At 38.2% G+C, this 25251-nt stretch overlaps 2 protein-coding genes across 7 annotated transcripts in view; one reads left to right on the forward strand and one right to left on the reverse strand.

Annotated features, from left to right (window-relative positions):
- Positions 1–25251, reverse strand: part of NR3C1 (nuclear receptor subfamily 3 group C member 1) — a 155739-nt gene that overhangs the window by 36169 nt on the left and 94319 nt on the right. The window lies entirely within an intron of this gene.
- LOC129144110 (large ribosomal subunit protein uL30-like 1) lies at positions 224–20199 on the forward strand. The gene is made up of 2 exons (XM_063811549.1): positions 224–19057; positions 19757–20199. The coding sequence occupies exon 1, from the start codon at positions 18698–18700 to the stop codon at positions 19049–19051; it is 354 nt and encodes a 117-aa protein (XP_063667619.1). The 5' UTR covers positions 224–18697; the 3' UTR covers positions 19052–19057; positions 19757–20199.

Raw genomic sequence — 25251 nt, forward strand, 5'->3', positions numbered from 1 at the left:
ATGATTTAACTGTCAAAGGAATATCAAAATACAGTTCTCTTAGCTTCTCACTTCATAGTCAGAATGCTCACAGTGAACTCTGGCTTCAAGTGCTAGCAGGCACTAAAATATCCTAGCTAAATATATTCAAATCATGTTATATTCTTCTTTAAACAAAATTAAGAATGAGGTCATTTCTTTTGAAGTGTCTCCAAAATAGAATGGTGTGGTTCTGGTTCACTTCTTCTTCTTCTTTTTTTTTTTTAGATGCTTAGGATTTATTTTTATAATCACGTTTATTAAGGTGTCACATACAGTAACATTTACTGTTTTCTAAGTCTATAATTTATGGTTTTTGTTAAATGAATATTCATGTAACTACTATCACAATCAGGAGAGAGGATATTTCCATCATCCCAAAAAGATGCCTCTTATGCCTTTAATTGCTTAGGACATAATTTTTTTCCTTATTTTAAGATCTTATACAGGCATCTTTTAAAATTCAATCAAGTGTCGTTACAATTCTACCCATGTTTCCTACTAGAGTCAAAATTTTTTTACAATCTTAAAGTTTTTGTCCCATGTCTCTAATTCCTAATGTCATCTTGGCTGAAACCACAATTTCATATGACTCAGAGAAGACTGATCCAGAAACATTTTCTATAACCTTCCTGTCTGGCTTGCAGTAAGATTGGACAAAGCACTAGGCTTTCAAAAGTGAGTTCCATTCTGCCCACTCCACTCTATGACTGTTTGGCTTGAAGAAGAAGACAGAAATGTGAATCTGCTTCTCTTACTAGGTCTTTAACATTTTTCATAGTCTCACCACAAAGAGTGCAGGTCTAGTGATTATTAGCTGTTTAAAAGATAATTTGTTGTTTTAAAAATTTTCAATCTCAAAAAAAATTTGAAAGAATTGTACAATGGATATATACTTTTTACCAATATTCACCAAGTCTTAACATTTTGCCACATTTAATGATAAAGATGTATTTTTATAAACCAATGAAACAGTGATCTTTTTATTACTGGAGGAAAAATTAATTATTGCATTTCATATTACATGACACAATGGTTTTCAATGTTGTATTTTCCTAAGGAACTTTCCTCTTACGTGCTGACTTTAGAACCAAAACTGTATTATGCAGCTAAAATGATTTTGTAGCCTTCTGCTTATAATTAGAGACTGCCCATTCCATTTTTGGTTGTGTTCTTAAGCAAATCTTCAAAAACATGGATGCTGGCAACCTGTTGATTCTGGATTCTACATATTAAAGTCCGTTTTGCTTATCATCTATACAAGTTCATAAACATACTAGTACCTCTCTCTAAACTTTTCTTAATTTGCCTTTTCTCTAAAAAAGATGGAACTTAGAAATAAACTTAAATTGGGTGTTCGTTGTCTCTGTTATTCTTTATTATCTCTTGCTTTTATTTATTTCAGCCAATAACAGTAGTAAGTCTCAATTACAAATATGTTTAAACTAATTCACAGAGCAAAATAACTTAAAATTTTTTTCTAGTTATCAATCTGGTTAGAAATTACATTTATCAAGTAATGTAGTTTGTTGCTAATGTTCTGTTTAGGAATAAAAGTTAAAAGGTAATAATAATGGAATGACAATTTCTTTTATAAATGTTACCTTAAGTAATTAAGCCAGTAAATCCAAACGATCGCCCTAAATTCTATCTTCAAATGAAGCTTCCTGAATCTTGCCAACTGCCTGCTTACCTAACAGGCTTAGTCAATAGGACAGCATTCCCACCACCCTAATTCTGGGAAAAGGCCCCAGGGTTTCACATTGTTCTCTGAACACTGTTAAGAAGAATTTGTAGATGCTTCCGTATTACAAGGCATTCATTCCCTGCTAGATTTGGGCGAGTGGACTGACTACACGTCGAAAGCCTGTAACAGAATAACCTGAAATGACTCTGCTGTAGGTCCGGCACAGGCCACCCCTGATTAATGGAAACTTGTGACTAATGTAGAGGAGCTGCTTTGGGCCAGAGTTTTCCAGAGAAGTAGGAAGGTCCTGGAACAGTGAATGGTGCGACAATGTGTTGGGGAAGCAAAAACTCCTCTGGCTTCTATTCCGAAGATACTCCTATTCTTGCTCAGCCAGTCTCTGTCACCTGACATCTATTTTTAGGGACCAAACAGTTGTTTGTATATTAGTTTACAGAAAATGAGTGCATTGTTTAAAGGTTAGGACAGTATTCTGTAATGTTTCCCTCATTAATTATATATACACACATATGCATATATAGTATGTATTTATATTTTAAATAATAGTTTGTAGTACTTCGTAGTTTTAGCTCTCAATAACCCTGTGAAAATGACATCATCACCCCTGGATGCGGTCATACGGGCCATGGCAGGTGGTTCATCAGGGAGCCTATCTACGGTGAAGCTGACATATTTTAGATCCCAGCTGTACCACTTCACAGCTTCTGTTACCTTGGGTAGGTATCTACTACTTTGACCCCTGAGTTTCCTCATCAGTAAACTGGGAAGGATATCACCTGTGTGTGTGTGTTGTGAAAATAAGGTAACACATAGAAAATCTACTACAAGTTCCTGCTTCTAGCAGGCACTCAATACATGTTCCTTTTTCTTTTTCAGGAACACTGAAGATTTTATGAGTAAGTATTATATAAATGGAAGGTAGTATTAAGTCTAAATCCTAGGACCGTATTCCCAAATTCTTAGATATTACAATGTATGCAAAACATGTTCAGGCCACTCAACTGTAGGCTACAGATGACAAGGGAAAGTAAAAATGAACAAATGGATTGATAGTACAGTAGCTGAAAATTTGGAACCTCAATCAGGCTTTTGGCATCCCTTCAGGCAGTCGTTCTGGGCTACATCAGATAAGAACTGAGTACATGGAAAGCTGCCAGATGTACCATAGACATCGGTGAAAAAAAATTTTTGTCATACAAATAGGAGGAGTAAGATAGCCTATAATGAACACCATTGGAAAAAAATGGATGAATGCTAAATGGTATTCAGTTGCAAGTTTGATATTGTTAAAAGGGCTAGGGTACAACAAAATGGTTAGAACTCAAGAGAAAACCATATGGAATTGACATCTTTTATTAAGGATACATGGCAGAAGGAACCAAAAGTATACCATAGTAAGAGTGCATATTTCACCCCCTTTGAATGGGAAAGCTAAAATATCCTGGTCTTAAGGGCATCATTATCTGTAATAGTTATTGATTGCTCAATGTGTGTTCACTCACAGCTGTGCCAAACATTCTGAGAATGTTAAGTTCCATTATGAACTATTGCTAGGGTGCTTGCTTTTAAGTGAGGAACCCTTGGAACAAAATGCCTTGTTCCAGGTGAATACCTGAATGCTGGTGGTTCCCAATCAGAATGGCAAATGTAGTAGAAACCGAATAATTCCTGAGGCTGAGTTTATGTTAGAGTTCAGAGAGAGAAAACCATGCATAAAGCTAGATATGTCTACTTAGTTTTGTTGCAAGCAAAGCAATTGCTACAAGGAGGATTACGGGTGAAAGTCATGGATGGATTATGAGTTAATCACACACCTAGAGAAGCATGTAAAATGTGCAGGTAAATTACACCCATTCATTCAGGCAGACGTTTCCTGGCACCTGAATGAAAGGCAAGCACTGTGAGGATCCAGTATCATGCTACAAATGATAACGAACCTTGAAACTCTGGTCTAGGATGGAGTACCAGAATATTTTGTAGCCGCCTCTTGTGTCTCAGTACTATTACGAAGAGAATCAGCTTTACATACAGACAAATCTGGGTTCAAATCCTAGTTCCAGTGCTCTAATAGCTGTGACAGTGGCTAGCTGACTTAACTTCTTTGAGTCTATTCCCTTATTAGTGCCATTTTAGGGGGTTTGTGTGGATTATATATATTAGAGTTATATAAAGCATTGTTACATACTTGGTGATCATCACACAATAGGTCTCTACCCTACCCCCAAGGATTATCTTCTTCCTTTCTGGAGGATCTTAGGGAAAGAGAAGTGCTACAGTCTTCCCCATGAGCCTGTAGAAGGTTAATGGTCCTCCAGAAACTGAAGTTCAGGTAATTATAGATTGCCTTTTCTGATTACTACACCAAAATTTGACAATTTCGTTTTTTAAAGGTTTTAGTATTGCAATGTGGAATCCAAAACTGTTATCAATGAACTTTTGATTGTTACATTGAAATCTGTCAGTCTATCTTGCACTTTGAATGTATCTTTTACCCATGCATGATTTTGTATTATCATGCATTAGTCATCTGGAAAATACTGGTTCACTGAGTTATGCAGATCTTTCAAATGTTGACATAGTTCATTATGTAATATAAAAGAGTCACATTTGTCAAGCTCACAGTGGCAGATACAAGTCTTCAAAAATTCTGATTTTTGCTTGAAACCTATATTTTATCAATTGGCAACAAATACTTTAAGTTGTTTTCCTTAAAGTGCTAAGTTTACTTCAGTCATTTTTGGGAAAACATCGCCAAATACCCAAGGCTGAAAACCAGAGTTTATCTCTCATGGTACTCCATGAAAAAAAGTAGGTTAACTCACAGTTTAATCTCATACACACTTTTCTTTGAGACAACTATCAAATGCTATATGCGATATAAGTGGATTATGCACCTTCTCATTTTGTCACACTGACATGAGAAAGACCACATGTATTTAAGGGTTGAAATTTAATGTAATTAATAATTTTTTTGCTTCTTCAAAGATTTTAAGTGCATGACAGTGAATACAGTAACTACTGTATACTAAGATGCCAACAGTTTTACTCATCTTTGCTTTTGTACCATTATTGCAAATGTTGACATAATGAAATGGCAAATAAAGTACGTGTTACTGTGAAAATAGTCTGCCCTTTAAGGGGAGACTCCCAGGGCCCCATGGACCACACTGGAAGAATTGTTGTTATGGAGACTAGTAAGGTAAAGATTCTAAACCAGATAGGCTACAATTCATAACCTAATTCTACAATGTAATAGCTTGGTGACCTTTTAATCTTTCTCAATCTCAATTGCCCTATTGCTAATAGGAATGGTAATGTACCTGACAAAAGGATACAGTATCGCTTACTAAATTAGAGGCTTCCCTGACAGAGAAAGGGGCAGAGTTGGTAAACTATTACCCAAATGACATGATTGGCTTAGTCTTCAATTTAAGTGAATTAATCAGCAATTTTTCAGTGTAATGCAAGAAATCTATTTGGGAGAAAAAAAACAAAGATATTATCACCTCAGAAAGCAAGTGTTAATATGGAAAAAAATTCCAGAAATACAGCTGCTATAACTGGATTAATTTTTTACAACTACCAATAGAATATTCCCATTGGCTTGTCAGTTTTTGTCCAAACACCGTAACACAGTAGTTCTCAACAGAGAGCAATTTTGCTCTCTAGGAGACATTTGGCAGTGTCTGAAAACACTTTTGGTTATCACGGTTGGGGAAATGCTATTGGCATCTAAGTGAGAAGAGGCGAGGGATGCTGCTAACCAGCCTACAAGGCACAGGACAGCCCCCACCACAAAGAAGTATCCAGCTTCAAATGTCAATAATGCTGAGGATGAGAAAACCTGGCCATAAAGCTTTAAGCAACATAAAGTGGAAAAGAAAAAAAAAAGGGACCAGAAACATTTTAAAACCTAAACTATGCTTAAAAATGCAACAACTGCACTACTGAAGCAGCCCTAAACAGTCCATTCAAGACAAGTCCAAAAAGAGATTCAAAACAGAACTGAAGCCAAGCCATGGACTATACAGCTTAGTTATCAAGTACAGGATTGGCTTGAGCCAGTAATTTCTTTTTCCCTCTAGCGCTAGCACTAAAAGGTAGTTTTTACACATTAAAGTCACCTGCACTTTTCTTATCTTTGTTCATTAGGAAAAATGTAAATACTCAGCTGCACACACCAGGTGATTATATTTTCTGACTGCCCATTTATCTCTGCATTAGCTAAAGGATTACTGATTTGTTTGATAATAAGCTATGGAATAGTTTTCAAATCAAATAGAAAAATGCTTTAGGGGAAACCTTTCACAATATTTCTGTTAAATGGTTTTAGCAGAACACATTTTATCTTATTTAACAAGCCAAAGAAAGACTGATTATTCTCTTTGCTTTGCATTTATTGAGAGAGGTTTGCATTGGTTTCAACTTTAGGTTCTTATTAAGATAGTTCATCCAAACTCTGCATCATTTATATTCACTCCTCTTGGGGAGAGGGTTACAGCAACAAAACCTATACATTAATAGATCAAGAGAATGTTCAGTAAAGGATTTTTCAGACCTCTAAGACACCAGTGGCCTACTACTCAGTGTCTCTGGGCTTGGTTTCCCTGTCTGTAAAACGAAGGTCTTGATTTAATTAGCTCCAAATAAGCTGGCCATATCTTGCAAGATGGGTTTGGGGATGGAAAAGTGGAGAGGAAAACACTTGGATCTGTAAAGGGTTTCTTAGGTCCTGTGTATTTATTTGTAGAGAGAATATAATCATGTTATCTATGCTACTTAAAGTCTAATCTGTCTCACAGAAATAATGTATTTCTTTCTCATTGGAAGAATTAATCCAGTTTGGTCACTGTGTTTGGGTAACTTACTTCCTAACAGCTGTATCCTTCTTTGCTCTTCAAACCAAGTGTCAAAGATGGAGAAAAACAGAGTAAGTCTTGAGACCCCAAGCACTCCCTTCTCAGGCTGTGTGTTATCAGTTCTGTTTGCTCAGGCTTGCATTAGGGGATGCGAGTTTTAAGCAGAAGCAATAATAGTACATTGAATGGTAAACAGAATACCAAGAACCAGTATGGTAAGAAGAAAGACTAAAAACTTTTTGATCGCATGGTTATTTCTAGAATGAAGACCGGATTTTGTTCCCACCTTATGGTTCCTCACACATAAGAGCATACAAGGATAATAGATGGTTCATAATTCAGAATTAGGAACATGATGTCTTCAGAGAAGGCAAGAACATGTTGGAGACAATAGTGCAGTTATTGACTTTTTCCAACAAGGTATCTCGAGCATCTTTGAAATGCCATTTGTGTTCACCTCAAATACAACAGTAACTTATTTCTAAATATTTTATTCGATTCTTAAAGAGAGATTTGAATTTCTCTCACTATGTTTAGTAACCCAGACTTACATGCAGAGATTTTGCCAATTCTAACCCATCTTCCACATCCTATTTATTACTCCCTGTAACACTATGTCAGGACCTATTCCTTCCCATCCACTCTGACCGCTGCCATTCTAATGCATGCCTTCTCTCACCTCTTGCTTTAACCACTGCAATGGTTGATACTAAGTAGTCCTTCTGGCACTGGCTTCTCTTTCCATTCTATCCCCCACACACTGCTAAAACTCTTTTCTCAACATGATTAAAAATCTGAAGGGCTCCTCCACTGTTTATAGTACAAGCTCAGTATGGTCCATAATTTGGTCTTTTTATTTTTCCAGTCATATGTCTTATCACTCCCCTACATAATCCATGTAGTTTCTTTATCACTACAGGGATCCTGGATTCTACAAATATTTATCAAGTACCTATGATAGGAGTAGCTTTTGCTAAGATCTGTTTTCCCTGCCTGAAGTGTCCACCATGGTATTCCTGATCCATGACAGCTTCTAGACTTCCTAAAACACTGCCATATAGCACTTTGCACAGATGATCCTATGTTACCTTTTGATGTATATGTATCCTGTTTCTATCAATAATCTCTTTTAGGTAGGGCCCATGTCTTGGGTCTCTCCATATCGCCAGCATCTTGTACAAAGTTCAGTATATGTTCACTTATTTTTTTATTTATACTTTCTATCTTTATCTGTTTTGCAAAAGAACTCTGAGACAGCTAACATGGTAAATATTTATGAGATTATAATCAGAATACAGGTATAACCTCACCATTACTTGGCACTATTATGCAAGCTCTTTCTTTGTATAGATTATCCCATTTAATCCTCTCCACAGACCTATGAGGTGGGTACTATTTTCAGCATTTACAGATGAAGAAACAAGATTTAGAAAAGTTGAGTTGCCTAAAGTGATCTAAGTAACTAGTAAAGTCAGGGTTCAAACCCAGGTCTTTCTGACACCAACATCAGTGTTCTTAAGCAATCTTCTTCCTTTTCCACTATGATAAAGTGTCAGAACTGAGAAGCTGAGGTATATCCAGGCCTTCAACTTGAGAAATAACACTTTCTACTTTGTAGGCTGAAGTTTGATGTCTTGATGACATAATGCAAAAAAGGTGGCAATTTTTTTCTGTGCCTGCCTCCAATCATGACCTGCAAATGAAGATTTTTGCCCAAATAGGGATTGCCAGACTAGGTCAAATAGGTAAAAACATTTGTCTTAAAACTGTGTGACGATCTGTGTCATTTGACCAAATTTTCAAATGTTCCTCAAACTAATGGATATCTGATATTGCATAATTAGCAGTTCCTAAATCCTAAAAAGACATTTATAAAAACAAATGGAAATGCAGAACAGTTGTGTCTATATTCGTATCAATATAAAGGAAGGAAAAGGAACCCTCAGAACCAATCTCAACCTGATTTAAAGCCACATTACCCTTTCCTTCCCTCAAAGGCAAAGGCTTAATTCTTTAATTCTTAGATTCTCACATTAACATGAGAACTTTTTGGTTTCTCTGTCATGCCAGTATACTAGACAAGTTTCTTTTGCTATCTGGATTTCCCTCAGGTTTTGATGCTGCTGCTCTCACTTCACACTCAGGTCCCTACATATCCACTGAAACAATTTAAAGGAATAATCTTAGGTACAGGACTCCCCACTTATCTGTGGTTTCACTTTTGACAGTTTCAGGTACCTGCAGTTAACTGCAGTTTGAAAACATTAAGTGGAAAATTCCAGAAATAAACAATTAATAAGTTTTAAATTCTGTGCAATTCTGAGTAATGAAATCTTATGCCCTGGAACGTGAATCATCCCTTTGTCCAGCATATCCACACTGGAGATGCTCCCTGCCGGTTAGTCCCTTACTAGCCATCTGTATTAGTTGTTTTCACACTCCTGATAAAGATATACCTAAAACTGGGAAGAAAAAGAGGTTTAATTGGACTTACAGTTCCACATGGCTGGGGAAGCCTCACAATCATGGCAGGAGGTGAAAAGTACTTCTTACATGGTGGTGGCAAGAGAAAAATGAGGAAGAGGCAAAAGTGGAAACCCCTGATAAACCCATGAGATCTTGTCAGTCTTATTCACTATCATAAGAATAGCACAGGAAAGACCAGCCCCCATGATTCAATTACTGCACCCCCACCCCCGGGTCCCTCCCACAACACATGGGAATTCTGGGACATACAATTCAAGTTGAGATTAGGGTGGGGACACAGCCAAACCATATCATTCCACCCCTGGCCCCTCCGAATCTCATGTCCTCACATTTCAAAACCAATCATGCCTTCCCAATAGTCCCCCAAAGTCTTAGCTTATTTCAGTATTAACCCAGAAGTCCACAGTCCAAAGTCTCATCTGAGACAAGGCTAGTAAGTCCCTTCTGCCTATGAGCCTATAAAATCAAAAGCAAGCTAGTTACTTCCAGATACAAGGGCCGGAGGGATGGGGGGCAGGGGGTAGGGGAGTGTCACAGGTTAAATACAGCTGTTCCAAATGGGAGAAATTGGCCAAAACAAAGGGGTTACGGGGCCCATGCAAGTCTGAAATCCAGTGAGTTAGTCAAATTTTAAAGCCCCAAAATGATCTCCTTTGACTCCAGGTCTCATATCCAGGTCACGCTGATGCAAAAGATGGATTCCCATGGTCTTGGGCAGCTCCGCCCCTGTGACTTTGCAGGGTACAGCCTACCTCCCGGCTGCTTTCACAGGCTGGCATTGAGTGTCTGTGGCTTTTCCAGGTACATGGTGCAAGTTGTTGGTGGATCTACCATTCTGGGGTCTGGAGGATGATGGCTGTCTTCCCACAGCTCCACTGGGCAGTGCCCCAGTAGGGATTCTGTGTGAGGGCTCCAATCCCACATTTCCCTTCTGCACTGCCCTAGCAAAGGTTCTCCATGACAGCCCTGCCCTGCAGTAATACTTCCGCCTGGGCATCTAGGTGTTTCCATACGTCTTCTAAAATCTAGGCAGAGGTTCCCAAACCTCAATTCTTGACTTCTGTGTACCCACAGGCTCAGCACCATGTGGAAGCTGCCAAGGCTTGGGGCCTCCACCCTCTGAAGTCACAGCCTGAGCTCTATATTGGCTCCTTTCAGCCACAGCTGGAGCAGCTGGGACACAGGGCACAAAGTCCCTAGCCTACACATAGCATGAGGACCGTGGGCCTGGCCCACGAAACCACTTTTTCCTCCTGGGTCTCTGGGCCTGTGATGGGAAGGGCTGCTGTGAAGGTCTCTGACATGGCCATGGAGACATTTTCCCTGTGGTCTTGGGGATTAACATTAGGCTCCTTGCTACTTATGCAAATATCTGCAGCCAGCTTTAATTTCTTCTCAAAAAAATGGGTTTCTCTTTTCAACTGCATTGTCAGGCTGCAAATTTTCTGAAGTTTTATGCTGTTTCCCTTTTAAAACAGAATGCTTTTAACAGCACCGAAGTCACCTTTTGAGTGCTTTGCTGCTTAGAAATTTCTTCCACCAGATACCCTAAATCATCTCTGTCAAGTTCAAAGTTCCACAAATCTCTAGGGCAGAGGCAAAATGCTGCCAGTCTTTTTGCTAAAACATAACATAGTAACCTTTGCTCCAGTTCTCAAAAAGTTCCTAATATCCATCTGAGACCACCTCAGCCTGGATCTTATTGTTCATATCACTATCAGCATGTTGGTCAAAGCCATTCAACATGTCTCTAGGAGGTTCCTAACTTTCCCACATTTTCCCGTCTTCTTCTGAGTCCTCCAAAGTTCCAAAGTCGCTTCCACATTTTTGGGTATCTTTTCAGCAACACCCACTCTACTGGTACCAATTTACTGTATTAGTCCATTTTCATGCTTGTGATAAAGACACACCCAAAACTGGGAACAAAAAGAGGTTTAATTGGACTTAAGAGTTCCACATGGCTGGGGAGGCCTCAGAATCATGGCGGGAGGCAAAAGGTACTTCTTACACGGTGGTGGCAAAAGAAAAATGAGGAAGAGGCAAAAGGGGAAACCCCTGATAAACCCATCAGATTATGTGAGACTTATTAACTATCACGAGAATAGCAAGGGAAAGACCAGACCCTGTGATTCAATTAGCTCCCCCTGGGTCCCTCCCACAACACATAGGAATTCTGGGAGATACAATTCACATTGAGATTTTGGTGAGGACACAGCCAAACCGCATCACTATCTCTGTTACCAGTTGGACTGCCACAGTATCACAGTGCTTGTGTTCAAGTAACCCTTATTTTACTTAATAGTGGCCCTAAAGCACAATAATAGTGATGCTGGCATATTGTTACAATTGTTTTATTTTATTATTAGTTACTATTACTCTTTTACTCTTCCTAATTAGTAAGTTAAACTTTAACCATAGGTATGCATGTATAGGAAAAACAATATACATATAGGATTTGGGATTATCTGTGGTCTGTGGTTTCAAGCATACACTAGGGGTTTTGGAACCTATCCTCCATGAATAAGGGGTGGGGGCTGCTATATTTAGTAAATAATGAAAACATTGGTAACCTTACCCCTAGAAGATCAAGGAGGAAAGAAATAGTTTTTAAAATTATATAAAAGTTATATAGCAGACATCTGCAATACAGCCAGTTAGATAAAAAATTTAAGACTGAAAAAAGTTTTCAGTAGGTGAAACAAAATATCTCTTTCACAATAATAATCATACTGGAAACTACTGACTTGTAATTCTGTGTGTCAAGCTGCATGACTAGGTACAGTACACAAATAAATTATCTCAAATAATTTTTACTGAGTCCATTTTACAGATAAGAATACAAAAATTGGGCCTTTTATTTGCCCAAAGTCACATTATAAGGCAACACCTGGATCTGAATTCAGCTCTGCCTAATTCCAAAATCTATGCACCTCATAACCTTGTGACTGTTGCCTGGCAGGGGCCTGCAGAGTAGCATCCATTAAGCTTGACAGAGTTTTTTAAGATTATGTGGGTCACTTAACAGACAGTCTTAAGGTAAGGTTAAACATCAAAGTTAATTTCTGTTTTCTATCTATCCTGGCCCTTCTATCCTTCATATCACAATGGAGCACAAATTATAATTAAGAGATACAAAAGCATTCAGTCACTTCCATTTTTTTCTTTAGATACTTACTATATTAAGTCTTAAATGAACATATTGGCATTCCAAATTATTAAGATAATGTCATGCTGGTCATTAAAATGCTAAATTAACATGAAGACTACATTTCAAAAATACAAAAGTATAAATAGGAGTGTTTTGTATATTCATACCACGATTTTTGCCCTTAGAGGAACTCTGAAGTACATTGTTATATGTCTGACTAATGTATTCAACCCTGGAATTTTTGGGGAAGCATTTGTTTTTTTTCTGAAATATACTGTCCCACTAAAGTATCAAATTGGGCATACATGATGACATGAAAAGCATTTCCCAAACCATAGTTAATTTAAGTAAAATGAACTTAATATTATACAGCCTTAACTAGAAATGAGATGTCTTGCCACACTACCAGTTTTGTCAATAGAAGTTGAGTGAATAGATTTATATCTATTAACTAGAAAAAAGTATAGGCATAAATTAACATGTCATCTGATGTGAGCAGATTGAGAAAGCCAACAAATTTCTAGTTATTCAATTTAAAGGACACTGAAGTACCACAATGTATACATTCAATTTGACTACATAATAATAGCTGCTATTTACTTAGCACTTCTTCATCTACATATTCTGTAATCTTCATTACTATCCTGTATTAGTCCATTCTGACACTGCTATAAAGATACTATCTGAGACTGGGTAATTTATACAGAAAGGAGGTTTAATGGACTCACAGTTCTGCATGGCTGGGGAGGCCTCAGGAAACTTATGATCATGGTGGAAGGGGCAGGGGAAGCAAGACACGTCTTACCTGGCGGCAGGAGAGAGAAAGAGCACAGGGGAAACTGCCACATTTAAACCATCAACTCTCCTGAGAACTCCCTATCACAAGAACAGCATGGAAAAAACTCCCCCCATGATCCAACTGCCTCCCACCAGGTCCCTCCCCCAAAACATGCCGGTTACAATTCAAGATTAGATTTGGGTGGGGACACAGAGCCAAACCATATTAGTTTGCACTTGCTCCCTCTCAAATCCCATGTCTTTTTACATTTTAAAACCAATTATGCCTTCACAACAGTCCCCCAAAGTCTTATTACAGCATTAACTCAAAAGTCCAAGACCAAAGTCTCATCTGAGACATGGCAAGTCCCTTCCACATATGAGCCTATAAAATCAAAAGCAAGTTAGTTACTTCCAAGATACAATGAGGGAACAGGCATTGGGTAAATGTTCCTGTTCCAAATGGGAGAAATTGGTCAAACCAAGGGCCACAGGCCCCATGAAATCTGAAACCCAGCTGGGCAGCCCTTAAATCTAAAAGCTCCAAAATCCCCTTTGACTCCATGTCTCACATTCAGGGCACACTGAAGTAAGGGGTGGGCTTTCATACCCTTGGGCAGCTCCGCCCCTGTGGCTCAGCAGGGTACCCCTGTGGCTTTCACAGGCTGGCATTCTGTGGCTTTTCCAGGCGCATACTGCAAACTGTCGGTGAATCTACCTTTCTGGGGCCTGGAGGACAGAGGCCCTCTTCTCACAGCTCCACTAGGTAGTGCCCCAGTGGGGACTCTGTATGAGGGATCCAACCCCATATTTCCCTTCCGCATTGCCCTAGCAGAGGTTCTCCATGAAGGCTCTGCCTCCATGGCAGACTTCTGCCTGGACATCCAGGCGTTTCTATACATCCTCTTAAATATAGGCACAGGTTCCCAAACCTCAACTCTTGTCTTCTGCGCACCTGCAGGCCCAACACCACGTGAAAGCTGCCAAAGCTTGGGGCTTGCACCCTCTGAAGCAATGGTGCGAGCTGTAACTTGGCCCCTTACAGCCACAGCTGGAGCTGGAGCATCAGGGATGCAGGGCACCATGTCGTGAGGCTGTACAGAGCAGCAGGGCCCTGAGCAGGAAACCATTTTTCCCTCCTAGTTCTCAGGCCTGTGATGGGAGGGTCTGCCCCGAAGATCTCTGCCATGCCCTGGAGACATTTTCTCCATTGTCTTGGTTATTAACATTCGGCTCCTTGTTACTTATTACTTATTACTTTTTACTTATTATTACTTATTACTCCTTGTTACTTATTCAGATTTCTGCAGCTGGCTTGAATTCCTCCCCAGAAAATGGGGTTTTCTTTTCTACTACATGGTCAGGCTGCAAATTTTCTAAACCTTTATGTTCTGCTTCACTTCTAAACCTAAGTTCCAATTTCAGACCATATCTTCGTGAATGCACATGACTGAACGCTTTCAGAATCAGCCAAGTCACCACTAGGATGCTTTGCTGCTTAGAAATTTTCTTCTGCCAAATACCCTAAATCATCTCAAAGTTCATCAGTTCTCTAGGGCAGGGGTAAAATGCTGCCAGTCTTTTTGCTAAAGCATAGCAAAAACAACCTTTGCTCCAGTTCCCAATAAGTTCCTCATCTCTGAGACCATTTCAGCCTGGACTTCATTGTCCAGGTCACTATCAGCATTTTGGTCAAAAGTATTCAAAACAAGTCTCTAGGACGTTCCAAACTTTCCTATATCTTCCAGTTTTCTTCTGAGCCCTCCAAACCGTTCTAACCACTACCTGTTACCCAGTTCCAAAGTCACTTCCGCATTTTCAGGTTATCTTTATAGCAGTACCCAACCCTGCCAGTACCAATTCTCTGTATTAGTCAGTTTTTACACTACTATAAAGAATATCTGAGACTGGGTAATTTATAAGGGAGGTTTAATTTACTCATAGTTCTGCATAGCTGGGGAGGCCTCAAGAAACATACAATCATGGCAGAAGGCAAAGAGGAAGCAAGGAAAGTCTTACATGGTGGCAGGAGAGAGAGAAAGCACAGGGGAAACTGCCATATTTAAACCATCAGATGTTTTGCGATCTCCCACACTATCACGAGAACAGCATGGAGGAAATCACCTCCATGATCCAAACACCTCACACCAGGTCCCTCCCTCAATATATGGGGATTACAATTCAAGATAAGATTTGGGTGGGGGGACAGAGCCAAACCATATCACATCCTGAAAGTAGGTATCTCTAATCCCATTTGACAGATGCAGAAACTAGGACTCAGAAATGTTAGAGAATTGGTCCCAGAACACTATATTATACATTTATTAAGAGGCAAAATCTAAATTTGCATTCAAGATTCCAAGTCTACTGCTGCTTTATTTTTTTGCACATGCCAATAGTAAAAGCTTGGTTTTCAAACTGTATCACAGATTAAGATAGATTAAATTAGAACAATATTAAAATAATTAGAGGATGTTAGAACTCCTCTATTTCACAGAAATAAAGGTTAAATGATACCCAAAGTAACAGGTATCATAGGTAAGAAATTAACACCTTTTTTAAAATACCAATACTCATGTATTATTCCTTTACCCTGCATTCTCCAGATACAGATAAAAGGGCTGACTACATTTTTTTAAAATATGTGAATTGTTCTAAAATTCAATACTTTTCTACATTCTGGTGAGATCCTCTTGGTAAATTATATAATTAAATATCAGTCAAAACATACTAAAAAATGTATTGTGGTGCTGCATATAATGTATATGTACTCTGATTTTCACATATTTGTCTACATATACATTTGTCAATTCACAATAACAGAGTGATGTGCCAAGTAAACTATCGTGTAGTTTCACTTTTGAAAATTTAACAATAGAATATAAGTTTTGTTTTTCACAGTCTAAGTAAGTATAGGTTACTGTGGTTCATTTTAGAACATTCATTAGAAAAGTAACGTGTCTCTTCTAAAATGCTATCTGCTAACATTTTAGAAACTGTATGTTAAATAAAGAAGAAACATTTAAAGCAAGTGATGATGTAATTTTTGTTTTAAAATTTTAGGGATATTCTGCACAATGTAAAAATTTCAAGGGCACACTTAGCACTTTTTTCGAGAAAGAATAAATGGTAGCTACTGTTGTAGTGGGAGATGTGCAATGTGGAAGCTTTAAAATTGATAAACATTTATAAGCAAAATAATAGTAAATAATCTTTTCCTTTTTTCTAAAATAATCGTCAGATTTACAAGTGAAATCAATACTGTATTCTCTCAAACTTGTTTTAAAAGCTTTGTCAGAGTTTGTATCTTCATAAAAGTATTGCAAAAATTAATTTTAACAAACCAAATGCCTCTTGAAAAGAATCAAAAGGAATAAGAATGTGAATGTCAGCCATAAGAAAGCATTTTTAAAACTGTGTTTTCATATAAGCAGTTCTGCATGCAGGAAACAGAAACTGCTGAGTACCACTGCAGATTGGACACTGCTGTTAACAGCTCCAAAGTCTAAGAGAAGTGGAATCTCTGAAAATAAAAGTCATTACTTAAAATTTTAATTATCAACATAATTTTTAGAGTTGTTACTTTCAACAAAATCATCCCTGAAAAAACTTCACAAGTAAAAATAGTTAAATACAACAACAAAGAATTGCAGGGGATAGAAAGAATCGATATTGTTAAAATCGCCATACTGCCCAAAGCAATTAGCGGGTTCAGTGCTATTGCTCTCAAAATACCAATGACATTCTTCACAGAATTAGAAAAAAACTATTTTAAAATTCATATAGAATCAAAAAAGGACACAAATAGCCAAAGCAATCCTAAGCCAAAAGAACAAAGCTGGAGGCACCGTATTACCCGACTTCAAACTACTACAAGGCTAAAGTAACCAAAACAGCATGGTATTGGTACAAAACAGACACATAGACCAATGCAACAGAATAGAGCCCAGAAATAAGAGCACACACTTAAAACCATCCGATCTTCAACAAAGTCAACAAAAACAAGTAATGGGGAAAGGACTCCCTATTCAATAAGTGGTGCTGGGATATCATCTCACACCAGTCAGAACAGCTATTATTAAAAAGTCAGAAAATAATAGATCCTGGTGAGGTTGCAGAGAAAGGGAAATGCTTATACACTCCTGGTGGAAGTGTAAATTAATCCAGCCATTGTGGAAAGCAGTTTGATGATTTCTCAAAGAACTTAAAACAGAACTACCATTCGACCCAGCAATCTCATCACTGGGTATATACCCAGAGGAATATAAATTATTCTACCATAAAGACGCATGCATGTGTATGTTCACTGCAGTACTACTCATAATAGCAAAGACATAGAATCAACCTAAAAGCCCATCAACAGAAGACTGCATAAAGAAAATGTGGTACATATACACCATGGAATTCTACACAGCGATAAAAAGAATGAGATCATGTCCTTTGCGGCAACATGGATGGAGCTGGCAGCCATTATCCTCAGCAAACTAACACAGGAATAGAAAACCAAATACCACATGTTCTTCTCAGTTATAACTAGGAACGAAACATTGAGTACACAGGGACACAAAGAAGGGAAGGACAGACACTGGGGCCTACTTGAGGGTGGGAAGAGAATGAAGACTAAAAACCTATCCATCAAGTACTGTGTTTATTTCCTGGGTGATGAAATAATCTGTACAGCAAACCCCTGTGGCACAAAATTTGCCTATATAACAAACCTGCACATGTACCTCTGAACCTAAAATAAAAGTTTAACAAAAAAGAATTGCAGGGTTTTTTGGGGAGTGGGCAGGGGAGAAAAGGAACCAATAAAACAATGATTATGACAAAACCTTTATCCATAGTTTAAAATTAGAACACAAAACATCTAACCATCTGCCAAAACATGAATCACAAAATTGATATTTTAAGGACAAGTCATTAATTTGTAGCATAAATAGCTGACAATCTTAGACTAAATGTGTCATTGCTGATAAATGATTCACATCTTCAATACTGAAAGCTGACAAGCATTCAGAACATTAAAACAATATATCACAACACAGACTGTTAAATATTAGGTGGACAGTCAGTGCATGAGTTTAGCTGTACCAGGATTATTTTAAGAAAGTTCGGGCACTTTGAGTGTTTTTTTTTTTTTTTTAATCCATAACTTTCTGTAAGAACCACACTGTGGATCATAACATCTGAGCTATAAGGATTAAGAGTGTAACTGGGGCCCGCTGGGTGGGGGGGTGGGACAGCATTAGGAAAAATAGCTAACGCATGCCGGGCTTAATACCTGATGGGTTGATAGGTACAGCAAACCACCATGGCCACATGTTTACCTATGTAACCTGCACATCCTGCACATGTACCCTGGAACTTAAAATAAAAATTATAATTAAAAAAAAGAATTGAGTAGCTGCACCACTAGAAAGATGGCGGAGCAAGACAGAAGAAAGGAAAAGGGCTCAGGTTTAAATGACTGGAATCATTCCTACATGATTCCTGGTGGCAGAAACGCGACAAGGTGCGTCTCAGACGACTAGAAGTGAAACCTCATGCCTTGGAATTGCCAGATAAACATTCCTTGGCCTTTGTTGTACGCATCGAAAGGATTGATGGCGTGAGTTTACTGGTGCAGAGAACCATTGCAAGACTTCGCCTAAAGAAAATTTTTAGTGGTGTCTTTGTAAAAGTTACCCCCAGAATCTAAAAATGCTGCGTATAGTGGAACCTTATGTGACCTGGGGATTTCCAAATCTGAAGTCTGTCCGAGAACTCATTTTGAAATGTGGACAAGCCAATGTCAAGAATAAGACCATCCCTCTGACAGACAACACAGTGATTGAGGAGCACCTGGGGAAGTTTGGCGTCATTTGCTTGGAAGACCTCATTCATGAAATTGCCTTCCCAGGGAAGCATTTCCAGGAGATCTCATGGTTCTTGCGCCCTTTCCACCTCTCAGTGGCCCGTCATGCTACCAAAAATAGAGTGGGCTTCCTCAAGGAGATGGGCACACCTGGCTATCGGGGTGAACGCATCAATCAGCTCATCCGTCAGCTGAACTAGACCCAGGTGAGGCAGGGCTGAAAACTGCCCTTGGGCTGACTTTTGACAGGCCATGCCTTGCCACTTTACAAGTTCTTTTTGCATTTACTAGTATTTAAGAGTAACCTTGAGATTGGGAGGAAAGAGGAGGCTGGTACAAATAGATGGAGACCTGCTGGGATCAGTGAATGCCTGATTAGGACATGGGGCTATGCATAGCCTAAGAGTTATAGGCTTAAAGATGTCGAGTAACTAAAAACTGTATTGCTGGCTGGGCGCGGTGGCTCACGCCTGTAATCCCAGCACTTTGGGAGGCCAAGGCGGGCAGACCATGAGGTCAGGAGATTGAGACCATCCTGGCCAACATGGTGAAACCCTGTCTCTACTAAAAATACAAAAATGAGCTGGGTGTGGTGGCGCGTGCCTGTAGTCCCAGCTACTCGAGAGGCTAAGGCAGGAAAATCACTTGAACCCAGGAGGCAGAGATTGCAGTGAGCCAAGATTGCGCCAGTGCACTCCAGCTGGGCGACAGAGCGAGACTCCATCTCGAAAAACAAACAAACAAACAAACAAAAAAACTATTGCTGCAGTCATTCAGATGGAAATGGGGAAAGAATAATATTAATAACTGATTTCAAAAAGGACTTGAAGATGTGAATCATCTATTTTGCTGAAGAAATCTTAACTTTTTGAAATTACTTTTTATTGCTGTTGTCATACTCTTAGGTGCCAAACTGCGGTAAATTTTTTATCAGTGAAGTGGAAGCATGTGTTTTGTTGTTTTGGGAATTTTTATCAAGTATCTTCAGAGAAGATTATTTCCTGCTTTATCTTCAAAAACTGGAAAGGAAGGGTCAAAGAAAAGACAGTAGCTGGCCGGTCGTGGTGGCTCATGCCTGTAATCCCAACACTTTGGGAGGCTGAGGCGGGCAGATCACCTGAGGTTGGGAGTTCGAGACCAGCCTGACCAACATGGAGAAATGCCATCTCTACTAAAAATACAAAAATTAGCCGGGCATGGTGGTACATGCCTGTAATCCCAGCTACTCAGGAGGCTGAGGCAGGAGAATCGCTTGAACCTGGGAGGTGGAAGTTGCAGTGAGCTGAGATCACGCCATTGCACTCCAGCCTGGGCAACAAGCGAAACTCTGTCTCAAAAAAAAAGAAAAGACAGTAGCTTATGTTCATGTCAAGCACCTCTCATCACAGTCTAGTTCCAAGGAAAAATTCCAGCGTTTTCTACATTGGGTGCTGTGTCATCTGAAATCGGCACATTCCATGGAGGAAGGAGTCCTGCTTTGTTGCATGTATCCTAGGGTTTAATGTTGGTAAATGAGTCACTCTAGCATTTGTAGAAGGCTCCCTGAGACTCCTGCAGCAGTCGACCAAGCCCAAGGACATAATTGAATCTGGAGAGTCCTGGGGCCTTGTTTTGATAAAGACTTGAAATACACATAGGAAGAAAGGCATAAAAATAAATGTTCACTTGTCTCTGCTGTGAAAAAAAAAAAAAGAATTAAGAGTACAGAGAGCAATAGAAAGAGGGAGATCTTTTAAATTACATTGGAAGCAGTAAGTTTTCTTAGCCTGAGGAGGAACTCTGTCCCTGTCCCCGCCTCCCAAAAGGGAGCAAAAGGGTATACATAGTTTATAAGAAGCATCCACTTGAAAGTTTAATTTTTCTCACAGTGCGAAAAAGAATAAAATAATACCAGAAAAGGTTATTATGATTTCTGAAATGTAGCATAAAGCCAAAACCTGAAAAGAAGAAGAAACACTGAATTAGACAAGGGTATGCAACAGAGAACATGAGGGGTTCACACCTTCTTGACACTGCAGGGAGTAGCTGAAATGACTGGTTGATGCTATTTGTGGGTCTTGGTTTGAATAGGAGGCAATTTGATTCTCTCCCTACTAGCATCAAGAAATCACATCATACACAGTACAGTGGTACATGCCGAGGCCCTTCCAGTTGTAGGCTGGCCCCATTTTTCATTCATGTGGGAAAGGAAAACTGAATAAACTCAATACAGCTATGATCCCCACACTGAGGAAAACTCTCTGTAACCATAAAGCCCAAACCATTTTTTTTCCTAGCTCATGTTTTTACATCTAATCCGTAGTCTACTCTAAGATTATTGTTGTAAATTCATCTGCTCTAAGATTACTGCTGTAAATTCATTTAGAATTATATAGCTAGATAGAATGAAAAGGTAATTTGTCAAATGAAGCTAAATTGGAAGATACTTTTACATTATAAAAACTATAACTATTTAGACAATTTAGAAAACAGCAAAAAGTTTAAATTAGAAAATAAAGTCGCCATTCTTTTGACAGAAAACCAGCAAACACTTCCATATATAGCCTGCATCTTTTAAAAAAACTGCATCTATTTATTTTGGGGATAACAATATAAATGGCTAATTTGCACCTTGCTTTTTATGTGTGGTACTATTCATCTGTATACTTCACATTTTGATAAAACTCCTATGTCAATAGATATTTTACATGATTCTTTAGTAGTTGTAAAGTATTTGGCTGTAACTTCCATTCTCCCATTATTGGTCATTCTTTGGTTTTTCACTATTAGAAATACCACTGTACACACCTTTGCAAATGTCTGATTATTTCCCTAAGTTAAATTCCTAGAAGGGACTGGAAAGCCAATGGACAACTTCAGAGTTTATCACATGGATCCTTAAACTGCCTCTCCTTACCTGCTCCAGGAAAAGTAGGCAAAACATGGGCACATGTATTTCCCCATATTCGCTTCTAACAGAAAACAAATCTGGTGAACTGGCTATTGATAAAATTTGCCTATTTCTCTGTTGGGGTGTTTGTCTTCTCTTGATTATTAAGAATGTTTTGGATGTTAAGTACTTAAACACTTAGTCCATTGAGGACATATCTATAAAGCTCTCATTTTGAATCAAAATTTCAAATATTTCAAGTATGATGATATAATCTGTGATGTTCAGAGCCCTGGCTGTTGTTCACATGATAATTCCTTTAGCCATATCTCTGTTTGAAGTGTATGTGAGCTTGAAAATAAAATGACCAGTCAAATGTAGTTCTGGTTAAAGATGGTATATTTAACACATGCTTTTATTTCAGCTCCCTCTCAAATCCAGTATATGTTTTTAAAAGCATACACCTCTAAGAATAAAGAGAAGAGACAATACCAGCAACAGTTCACAAGACAGAAAGCAGATGGACAAGGATTGTTGGCTTCCTAAGATATGTTAAGTCACCAGTGGGGAAAGCTAAGAAGCAACCTAATTATTATGAAAAAAAATTCTGAAAGGCTCAAAAACTGGGGGTAAAGGTAGGGGTTCAAAATCAGGAAGACTGGTTCAAAGTCTGTTTAAGAACATTTACAGGTTTCTTTTTATAGAAATGGTAGGTCAGACTATGAGTGCCAACCTGCCTGCCAAAAACCAAAGTGCTAGATAAAAAATATTTTTAAAAAATATCCAGGCCAGGCACGGTAGCTCATGCCTGTAATCCCAGCACTTTGGGAGGCTAAAGCAGGCAGATCACTTGACGTGAGGAGTTCGAGTCCAGCCTGGTCAACATGGCGAAACCCTGTTTCTATTAAATACAAAAATTAGCTGGGTATGGTGGCATACCTGTAATCCTAGCTACTCGGGTTGCTGAGACAGGGAAAAGCTTGAACCCAGGAGGTGGAGGCTGCAGTGAGCCAAGACTGTGCCGCTGCACTCCAGCCTGGGTGACAGAGTGAGACCCTGTCTCAAAAAATACATACATACATACACATATATGTATATACACACACGCACATGTGCGCGTGCACACACATATATATCTCCTTAAAAGCACCATCAAGCTGACAAAATGATAAAGAATTAGCCTAAATCTAAAGGAAAGCATCCCAAGTTACTTGTGCTCAGAGAATAACAGATTTAGGCAAATTTGGATTTCAACTAAAAGGACAGAAAACTAGAAAAATGGACAAAAAAACTTATACTTTACAGTACAGGAACTCCAAATGGCCAATAAACATATGAAAAGTTACTCAGCTTAATTAGTAATCAGGGAAATGCAAATTAAAACGACAATAAAATAACTTACATACCCATCAGACTGACAAAAATTAAACATTTGACAATAAGATGTGTCCTGAGTTTAAGGATGTAATCATTTTGGAAGACAGTTTGGTATTATCCAGTAAAGTCAAAGACAAGAATGTCCTATGATGTAGCAACTCCATCAATAGACATGTATTCAAAAAGAAATTTATACTTGTAAATAAATTAATGTGCATATACAGTAAAATGTGTAAGAATGTTGGCAGCAGCATTTTTTTGGTTAAATAAAAACTACAAACTAGTCAAATGTTCGTAATAGTGGAATGATTTATAAACATCCATATATCTTATCTCTGAGGATATAATTCTACACAGCAATGAATAACGACAGCTGTATACTACAACATGAATGAATCATACAATGTTGAATGAAAAAAGCAAGATGCAAAATGACATATATAATATTCTATTCACATAAAATTCATATACATATGATATTCTATTAATATGGAATTCAAAATATACAAACTGAGTTATATTGTTTAAGGATGTTTATATAGGTAGTAAGAAAAACAAGAAAATAACGATCACATTTGTCAGGGCAGTGGTTACCTCTGGGGAGGAGGAACAAAATAGGATTTGTAAACTTATATGGTCATACTGGAGGCCTCCAAGGTATTGGCAATATTCTATTTCTTGCCCTGGTTGGTAATTACACACTGCTAGCTTTATTATTATTATTTTTCATTAAATTGTATGTATGGTCATGCACGACATAAATTTCAGTCAATGATGGACAGCATTTATAGTGATGGTCCCATAAAATTATAATGGAGCTGAAAAAGTCCTATCACTTAGCTGCAGCTGTGCATTGTAATACAACACCATGCTTATGTTTGTGGTGATGCTGGTATAAACAAATCTACCGTGCTACCAGTTATAGAAAAGTACAGCAAATACAACTGTGTACAGTACATAATACTCGATAATGATAATAAATGACTATGTTGGTGGTTTATGTATTTACTGTATTATACTTTTTTCATTATTTTAGAGTGTACTTCTTGTCCTTTTTTTTTTGTTAACTGTCAAACACTCTCAGCCAGGTCTTTCAGTAGGTATATCAGAAAAAGGCATTGTTATCACAGAACACGACAGCTCTGTTTGTTATTGCCCCTGAAGGCCTTCCAGTGGGATAACATGTGAAGGCTGAACACTGATGACACTGACCTTGTATAGGCCTAGGTTAATGTGTGTGTTTGTGTATTAGTTTTTAGTAACAGTTTTAAAAATAAAAACATCTTAAAAATGGAAAAAAGCTTACAGAAGAAGGACATAAAATTTTCTTTACAGCTGTACAATGTGTGTGTTTTAAGCTAAGTGTTACTAAAAAGGAGTCAAAATGTTAAAAAAATTAAAAGTTTACAAAGTAAAAAAGTTACAGTAGGCTAAGGTTAATTTATTATTGAAGAAAATTTTTCTATAAATTTAGTGTAGCCTAAGTCTACAGAGTTTACACTACAGTAGACTTCATATAATAAATGTCCTAGGCCTTCACATTCACTCACTACTCAATGACTCACAGCAACTTCCAATCCTGGAAGCCCTATTCACAGTAAGTACCTATACAGGTGTACTATTTTTTTCCTCTTTTATATTGTATTTTTATTGTACCTTTTCTATGTTTAGATACATAAATACTTACCGATGTATTAGAGGTGCCTACAGTGTTCAGTACAGTAACATGCTGTAAGTTTGTGGCCTGGAAGCAACAGCTATACCATATAGTCCAGGTGTACTGTAGGACATACCATTCAGATTTGTGTAAGTTCACTCTATGATGTCTGCACAATGATGACATCGCCTAATGATGCATTTCTCAGAACCTATCTCTGTTGTTAAGCAATACATGACTGCATATTTGCTTTGTTCATTCTCATGTACATATGCTTGTTTCACAGTAAAAAAAAAAGTAACTCAAAATAAAAAATTGAAAAAGAAACAGATAGCATGACCTCCCCTACTCCAGTCTTTGATGATTTCTTACCTTTTGTTGTCTACATTTTCTCTTTCTAGAACTCCTAAGCTGGTTCTCTAATTCTCTTATCTTCTCCCCTATTTTACATTGCTGTCTTTTTGCTCTTATTTCTGGGATATTTTCTTACTTTTATC

The sequence above is a fragment of the Pan troglodytes genome, chromosome 4 (assembly GCF_028858775.2).
Source record: "Pan troglodytes isolate AG18354 chromosome 4, NHGRI_mPanTro3-v2.0_pri, whole genome shotgun sequence".
Lineage (NCBI taxonomy): Eukaryota > Metazoa > Chordata > Mammalia > Primates > Hominidae > Pan > Pan troglodytes.